The sequence below is a fragment of the Trichechus manatus genome, unplaced genomic scaffold (genome assembly GCF_000243295.1).
Source record: "Trichechus manatus latirostris isolate Lorelei unplaced genomic scaffold, TriManLat1.0 scaffold00033, whole genome shotgun sequence".
Taxonomy (NCBI): domain Eukaryota; kingdom Metazoa; phylum Chordata; class Mammalia; order Sirenia; family Trichechidae; genus Trichechus; species Trichechus manatus.
In genome coordinates this window covers 3,708,699-3,717,738 of record NW_004443969.1, presented here as the reverse complement: position 1 = coordinate 3,717,738, position 9,040 = coordinate 3,708,699, and the positions used below count along the sequence as shown (strand labels likewise).

The following is a 9,040-nucleotide window of genomic DNA, read 5'->3' as shown; positions in this document are numbered from 1 at the left end:
TCTATTTCATTGATTTCTGCTCTGATCTTTACTATTTCCTTTCTTCCGGTGGTTTTGGGCTTTTTTTTTTGCTGTTTTCTTTCTAGTTATTTGAGTTCTGTAGTTAATGTTTTTATTTTGTCCCTTTCTTCTTTTTTGATACATGCATTTATTGCTATAAATTGTTCTCTGAGGACTGCCTTTGCTGTGTCCCAAAGGATTTGGTATGATGTGTTTTCATTCTCATTTGATTCTAGGAATTTTTTGATTCCATTTCTGTTTTCTTCTATTACCCAGTGATGCGTAAGCAGGGTATTATTCAGTTTCCATGTAATTGATGTTTTTTCCTTGCTCTTTCTGTTGTTAAGTTTTACCTTGATGGCATTGTGGTCAGAGAAGATACTTTGAATTATCTCAACGTTCTGGATCTTTTTGATGATTGCTCTGAGGCCTAAGATGTGGTCTATTCTGGAGAATGTTCCATGTGCATTGGAAAAGAATGTGTACTTTGTAGCGGTTGGATGGAGTGTTCTATATTTGTCTATGAGGTCAAGTTGGCTGATTGTGTAGGGCCTAGTTCTTTAAGGAGTTGCAGGGTGGTGCAATAATGCACTTGGTTGCTAATTGAACGGTTTGTGGTTGGTGTTCACCAAGAGCTGCCTGGGAAAAAAAGGCCTGACAATCTACTTCCAAAAAATCAGCCATTGAAAACCCTGTGGAACAGAGTTCTACTCAAAACATGTGCAGTAGGAATCAAGTCAATGGCAACTGGTTACTGGTAGTTCTTTAAGGCTAATGTGTTTACAGCAAAGTTGAATACCAAAGTCACCAGATGAAAATTTGTTTTAATGTTTAAATCTGTGAGTCACGGAACCCCCTTATAAAGTATTAAATGATTGCTGTTCTCTTTATTTTTGCTTAAAGCACGGCTGATCTATGGCTTCCTTGGTGATTTCCACAGCCGTCTTAAACCGGGTATCTTTATGTTTTGTTTCATTTGTCCTCAAATCAGTTAGTTATTTCTGAATAAAGAAGGTTATATTGGGAAAGGATGAAAAGATGCTTGGGGGTGGGGTTGGAAGGAAGGAAGAAACAGGAGACTCAGCATTTTATAAACATTATTGCAAGGAAAACCTGGTATTCATTTTAAACCAGTATGGTCTCTTCCACGAATTATGCTCACATATTTCAACAGTGTAGAACAGAGGCCATCTGAAAAATGAAAAGCTTTACTACATGCATTGTGAGAGATGCTAAAGCTTATCCTTCTCTGTCAATCTTTCCTCCTTCCCAATACCATGCATGCCATCCAGGGAGAGAATGCCGTTAACCACTTCTGTAGAAGGACTCATTTAATTTAGTTACGACATCCTGCTAATTTTCATGAGTGTTGGGGGAACCATTTAAAAAGGACCTGTTGTGTTGACAAATGTTGAGTGGTCTGCAGTGAGGGACATGATGAATTATTTTCCCATCTCTAATCTCCCCCCACCACCATTTTCTAGTTAGAAGGAGCCCTCGTGGCACAGTGGTTAAGAGCTTGGCTGCTAACCAGAAGGTCAACAGTTCGAATCCACCAGCTGTTCTTTGGAAACCCTATGGGGCAGTTCTACTCTGTCCTGTAGGGTTGCTATGAGTCAGAATTGACTGGATGGCAACGGGATTTTTGGTTTTTCTAGTTTGCAGCATAGTCTATTGTGCTTTAGAAACATTTGTATTTAAATGTTTATTATGAGTTGCATTGTAGAAAGAATAAATGTAAATGTGCACAGTTTATTTCCATACTTATTTTGCAGAGTATTTTGACTATTGTCTTTGAGTTTATAGTCAATGCATTTTAACATTAGCTACATTTTGGGAAGCAGACGTAAAACTCTGCTTGTTTGTCTCTTTGAGAAATCAAATTGCTCCCCAAAAGATAGCCATTTATAAATATGTGTACCTTTGAATAATTAAATGAGCTACCAAAGAGGAAAACTATTCTAATCAGCTTTCATACTGTGATTGCACCATGCACTGATTTATTCCTTTATGAATACATTTCTCTCGGAGCATGTATAATTATGAATCTTTTTTTTTTTTTTTTTGTCTATCTCTGTAGGAACTGGGAAGTAACAGCCCTCCACAGAGAAACTGGAAGGGGATTGCTATTGCCCTGCTGGTGATTTTAGTTGTATGCTCACTCATCACTATGTCAGTCATCCTCTTAACCCCAGGTAATCTGTCTTTATTCCTCTCTTATGATGGTATTGTGGATGATAATTTCACATTCAAATGATTTAAGAGGGTAGCAGTATGTGGTGTTTTAGGGCACATTAATACTGGTTGGGATAAAAAATGCAGAAGCAGACACAACAATCTGAGCCATGTGGCTCAGTTTCTAAACTCTCCAAACTGTCTTCCAGGAACAAATAGATTTGCTATGCTGCTACAGTCCACTTAGCTAGCTTTTCAGGGACTGGGAACCCACATATAGCTCAGTATTATTAAAGATAGTCATTTCTTGCATAGTATTGAGCTAGTCCACTTGATAATGGTATCAAGTGATATTATCAGCTTACAGCCTGTTGCTGAATGTGAGGTATTTACAGTTCAGTTCCTGTACCAGCTTTGTCATTTTTATGAGCCCGGTAAACACATGGAACTTATTTCCTCATGTACCAATTGTGATTAAAATACCTCACTTTCAGAGTCACTTAGTCGACTAATTATGGTGACTGATTATACAAATGACAGTATCAATTGTTCGAATGTGGTACTTTATGAATAATACCACCATTGTAAAAATATTTGCTTTGTAAAGTAGAGACAGTCAAAAAATATATTTGTAATTGTTATTTATATGGAGTGATTTCAAAAGAAATTGAAGGAGTCAGAAGGCAGGAAGGGAGAAAATAAAAAAAGTAAAGGGAAAAGAAAGAAAGAATTAAATGGGAATTAAAAAAAAAACAACAAAAAAACACTTCCTGGTAAGAGCTGGCTTATCCAGCATTCTCTTCAGGAGCCCTCTCTTAACTGCCTCTTTTGTCGATCTGCAGTACAATCTAATTGAGCAAACTGATGGCCGTAAGTTGCTACAAAATGCCAAGAAACTTTGTTAAAGGAAGCTGAGCTTATGTTCAGCATAGTGTTTCACTTAAGCCTAGGGATTTTAGAATAATTATTAAAAAATGAAGGACTCAGTTTTACTGCCTTCTATTGGTGACTGTTAACCAGATGGAGGGAATTGGTGCCATAGTGCCTGTGTGTCTCTTCTGAATGCCTTTGTCCCATCCCGATTCTCCTGCCCACATGCTTATGATTCACTCTCTCACAATTGCTTGTTATTCACTGCGGGCATAGTGATACTTTGGGATGCTTGAGAGTTTGGTATAACAAAGATCAACGAGTTGGCCATTCACTAAATTAAATTCTCTCTACACAAAACCTTTCCTCTTTTTTCCAGTATAAAAACACTCTATAGTTTCATTCATTTTGTCATGCACTTACTCCTTTATTCAAGCATGGGCTTTGGGCAAGTCAGGCCTTGGTTTGAGTTCTTGCTCTATAATTTACTAGTTTGTGAATTGGCAAGTTTTGAAAACTTGTCCCTCACTATACTCATCTATAGTATTGGTACAATAAATATAGTCAAATTCACAGGGTTATTATGGGGATTAAATGAGCTAATGTAGGTCAGTGTTTTGTATAGTGACTGTCACTGCTGCTGCCCTTCATTCTATTATCTGTTATCCAATACTTTTTGACCAATAGACACTGTGCCAAATAATGAGGGAGAGTTCTGAGAAAAAGTATAGTGTCTCTCAGGAATATAGATCTTCTGTGACTTCACTTTGAATTTATGGCAAGTGGAGAGGGACTAATGATTAAACCTTGAGTTAGATTTTTCAGAGATCTGACTGTTCTTGCAGTTATTAATTCACTCACTCATAGAGACTATGGAGTTCTAATCAGGTTCCAGGTGCTGTGGTAGTTGGCCACGCCCTTCCCCTGTTTTAGTCTATCATCTCCAATCACCTCCATCCCCAACTACACAAATACTTACATCTGGGAAACCACACAGTCTTCAGCTCAGAGACTTCATTTGATATGAGACTAATCATACAAATGGAAGTGGCAGTTATTTTTGAGAGTTACAGTTAGCAAAGTGCTTCTCACATGCCACATGGTCATAATTTTGAGTCTTTGGGTTTCATTCTTATTTTTGGTAGAGATGTTATGAGATAAAAATTACAAGCCAGTATGCTGGCATAGAATAGGTATTGCTACAGGAAGCAGACAACCTGTGTTTTAAGACTCGTGTTTGCAAACTCAGTGCCACTAGGGGCCTAGAGGATAATAGAAATTGATGAAGTGGGTAGGTGTAATGACAGTTGTTATGAATTTGCTTGAATTGTGATCAAGGATAATACTAGCCTAGTTACATGTAACAGTTAGCTCTAACAAACATATCTAAGTGACATATTAGGCAGAAGACTATCAGTTTGCAGCTCAAGATTTGAATCATAGGCCTATGAGAACTCCTAAATGTCTTATTCCCTTCATTAGAAAAAAATGAACCAGCGTTCGTATAACCTCTGTTTCTAAGGGCTGGAATGTGCATCAAGGTAGTTTGTGGAGACTTTCGGTTTAGCACATGTGTGTGACTGCTCATATTTGTGGTCATACCCTAGTGCTGTAATTGCACAAAGCCTACATCTTCTCACCCTTAGACTTGAGGTCCCTCAGTTGTGCAAGAATAGATGTATATGTCAAAACCTCCAGCTGGAGACAAACACACGAGCCTCCCTTGCAATACTTCCTTTGACCACCAGTGTGTCCCCAGAGTCCAACTTTGTAGGCAAAACCACCCAGGCCAGTAGAAATTTTCAATACTGTGTAACCTTGGAAGATCAATCACCTAACACCTTTGACATCAAGAGTTTCATTGAAGAAAAGGGCACATTTGGTTTGCCAGAATCTAACATGATCTTTTGAGATTTTGTAGGCTGTAATATTTTATGATCCAGTGTAACAACCATAGCTTGTTTTAGTAGCACATAAAGCAACAGATTATATCTGGTAAGCTTTTTCACTAAGCAGCTAAGGTAGAACTTTACGATACACTTTTTTTTCTTTTTTGAGAAAGAAGAAAGCATACTCCCAGTTATCTAGTCTAAGAATGATTTAGAAGCTGTTTTGCTAAAAATAGCATCACATTTTTCTAGTAATCGCTAAGCAGTGCAAGGCTATAATGAGAGAAACACATGTTCATTGTAATTTTGGTTTCATTGCAGATTTTATTACAGAAGTAATTTGACACAGGTGTCTTAATTTCCAAGGTTATCAGCAACTTCCCTGTCTTGTGAAGTCCTAATTATTTTCGAAGAGTGGAGTTAATCATTCAAGTATTTCTTTAATAAGTAACTATTTCTGAAAGAAACAAATTATTCATTCCATTAAAATTTTTTTTACTGATTAAAAGACAGACTTATTTAGACACCATTGATCAACTCTACATATTTTTCTTGTTGTATTGAATTTGTTTAAAGGAAAAAGTGTATCCACATTTATTTTCAGAATTTGTAGCATAAGAAAATAATTACAGTCTAGAAATGTGAGAGTGTACATTCATGTTTGAAGTTGTGGAAACCAGGCTAATGTAACTGTGTACTTACCTTACAGCCTCATTTTTACATTTAATGTGTAAAATGACAATGATGATACTCAGGAAACATTTCATACAGGGTGCAATTGCCCATTTTGACCTGTGTTGAGAACCAGAGGTGCTTATTTTATAAGTTGGAATTCATTTGGTAGAGGATATTCATCCAGCTCTTCAATCCAGTTGCCGTACTGAAATTGCCACTAGTGGTCTATGTGTACTCCACCTGATTATCAGTCACAGTGGCCTGGTGCCCTTTGACTATCTGTAATCAATCAGTGCCAAGACAGAGTCATCATGTTAATTTACTATCATAGCTGACCAAAGTTAACCTTGTAAAGCGCTAAAATTGTATCTTCATCATTAGCTCTTGCTTCTTTTGGCAACCTCCCAATTCCTTTAGTACCTTCTCTAGGTGAGCAGCCTGGGTTGGTCTATAGAGACCTTTTGAGTATAAAAGAAGCCAAGCATTCATGTATGAGCCATTGGATATCTGCTAAGTCCCACTATATAGGTGTCTATACTAGGTATTTCTAGAAGTATGTCTAATAATAAAAATTTTGCTTTAGGTTCAGATGCCATTTTGGGGAATATTTTAGGCATGTTAAGACTTCCACAGGGATACTGATGGTTAAGGAGGTCACATAGTGATTTGATCCAGCAAGTTACACTCAAATAGTTCATTTGAGCCAAGACATAGAATTGAAAATTCAAAAAAATTTAGGCAGCCCTATCCAGGAAAATTAGCAAAACCAAATAAAAGTTAACATTTTAGAAATTATGCCTTTCTTTGAAGAAATGGAATTTCAAAGAATATGCATGATCGGTATCTCATTCAATTCTCATAACATACCAGTTTAGAGAAAGTAGTTTCTTGCATGTAGTTTCCTGGATGAGACAGCTAAAGCCAGCAGAATTTTAATAACTTACGCAGCTAGTTTGTAGGAAAACATCTGGAAGATAAAGTGATTAATTTTACCTTGGTAGCAGACTGACTTGGGAGTAGGTATTTTGAGTAGGTGTAAATGTTTGAGTACAGGTTTGATTATAGGACACTTGAAAGTGCAGACTTTGAAGATTCTTGGGCAGGGTTATCCCAAGCATAGTTCTAATCTTAACCATTTACCTGAATATGCTATATGAGGAAAATAAAAGGGAGTGATTTGTGTCAAGAACCTGTGAGGTAGTATGAACTTCAATCATCGAACAGATTTGTGTGTGGTGAACATACAAAGAGGAGCCCTGGTGGCACAGTGGTTAAGAGCTCGACTGATAAGCAAAAGATCAGTGATTTGAACCCACCATCTACTCTGCCGGCTGCTTCTGTAAAGATTACAGCCCTGGAAACCCTAAGGGGAAGTTCTTCTCTGTCATATAGGGTCACTATGAGTCAGACATGACTTGATGCCAATGGGTTTAAATATACAAATCATAAAGAAGCTTCTTCTGCTTAGTATCAATATGAGAAGATTAAAAAAAAAAAATTAGATCTTCACAACATAGTATCCTATCAGTAATTGTCATGTATATGAGGAATTTTGCTTCTAGCTGTGATAGAGTAGCCTAATGTCAGATTAATCTTTCTGGCTCAGAACAATTATGAAAACTGAATTAAAGGCATAACCATTTTCAAGCATAGGAGAGCAACCAAGGTAGCCAGGACTTGAAAGGTCAAGGTCTCAGATAATAGAAGCACTTTGATGAACTCTATATTCACAGCCAGTTTTTCACATTTGCTGATTTTCAAGGTATGGCATATAGGCTGCCCAGAAAACAGTGACCTGCAGTGAGACAGAGCTTATGCTGCTATCTAGACCAGAGAGACAAATACTGATGTTTAAAGTTACCAATACAGAATGACTTATGAGGCCAATGTCCTGGAGGAAAGGACACATCAGAGAAGTGAGCCAGATACTGTCAAGAAATTTATTCTTGAGGCATTTATTGGTTCCTCCATTGTATGCATGAGATATGCTATGAAAAACCACCTGCTTAGGAGTTAAAAACTAAACAGTTATTTTGGTGGTCTTTCAGTTTAAGGAAGACAGAAACTGGAGTTCTGTTCTACTGATAAAGAGGGACATTAGCAAATATCCCAAGATTTAAGTTGAGACTCCTAAAAGAAATAAGGGCAAACTTCAAATAAGACTGAACTCAGGTATATCAATATGATCTGATTATACGTTCTGTCACAAGAAAAGTAAATCCTTTCTTGAGGAAGAAACATTTTCCAGAATCCCTATTATTTTTCCTATAAAATGCCTAGCATTCAGTTAAAAATTATCAGAAATATAAGAAGCAGGACCAAGAGAAAGAAAGAAAGAAAAGAAAAGAAAAAAAAAAAAAAAGAAAAACAACAACAATAGACAATAGGAACAGACCAACAGGTGAGGCAGATAGGGAGGTTAACAGACATAGACTTTAAAATAACTATAATTAAAACTGTAGGTAATTTTACCATGGAACTTTAATTTGTAAGGAATTCAAAGTATATACTAAAAATCACAAATGCAGTAAATAAAGAATTTAGCAGATGAGTGTAGTAGCAGATTAGACCAACAGAAGAAAAGATTAGTGTACTAGAAGATAGATATATTGAAGCATAGAGCGTGACCATTCCAAAAAAAGACAGACAGAATGCAGAATTTATCAGATTGTATCATTAATATCACATGATACCAAATTTGTACTAAAGATAATTAAGGAACGATTGCAGCTGTATATCAGCAGGGACCTGACAGCAGTTCAAGCTGGATTCAGAAGCGGGCATGGGATGAGGGATATCATTGCTGATGTCAGATGGATCTTGGCCAAAAGCAAAGAACACCAGAAAGATGTTTCCCTGTATTTTATTGATTACCTGAAGGCATTTGACTGTGTTGATTAACATATTTTGGGTAACATAGCAGAGAATGGGAATTCCAGAACACTTAACTGTGCTCATGCAGAAACTGTACATGGATAAAGAGGCCGTTGATCTAACAGAACAAGGGTATACTGTGTGGTTTAAAACTGGAAAAGGTGTGCAGTGGGGTTGTATTCTTTTACCTTATTCAATCTATATGCTGAACAAACATTTCGAGAAACTGTATTACTGGAAAAAGAATGTGACATCAGGATTGAAGAAAGACACATTAACAACTGAGATATGCAACTGATACAACTTTGCTTGCCAAAAGTAACGATGACTTGAAGCACTTACTGATAAAAGTAAAAGACTACAGCCTTTAGTATGGATTACACCTCAACATAAAGAAACAAAAATTCTTCTGACTGGACCAATAAACAACATCATGATAAATGACGAAGAAATTGAATTTTCAAGGATTTCATTTTTCTTAGATCAACAATCCATGCCCATTGAAGCAGCAGTCAGGAAATCAAATGACATATTGCATTCAGCAAATATGCTCCAGA

At 36.8% G+C, this 9,040-nt stretch overlaps 1 protein-coding gene across 8 annotated transcripts in view; it reads left to right on the top strand.

Annotated features, from left to right (window-relative positions):
* Window positions 1–9,040, top strand: part of DPP10 (dipeptidyl peptidase like 10) — a 1,865,365-nt gene that overhangs the window by 1,106,233 nt on the left and 750,092 nt on the right. For 7 of the 8 annotated variants that reach the window (XM_004375073.2, XM_023730175.1, XM_023730178.1 and 4 more), the window contains one exon: window positions 2,081–2,195. The exons of the other annotated variant lie outside the window; for it this stretch is intronic. In XM_004375073.2, coding sequence (XP_004375130.1) covers window positions 2,081–2,195 — 115 coding nt within the window. The remainder of the gene's footprint in view (window positions 1–2,080; window positions 2,196–9,040) is intronic. 8 annotated transcript variants of the gene reach the window in all.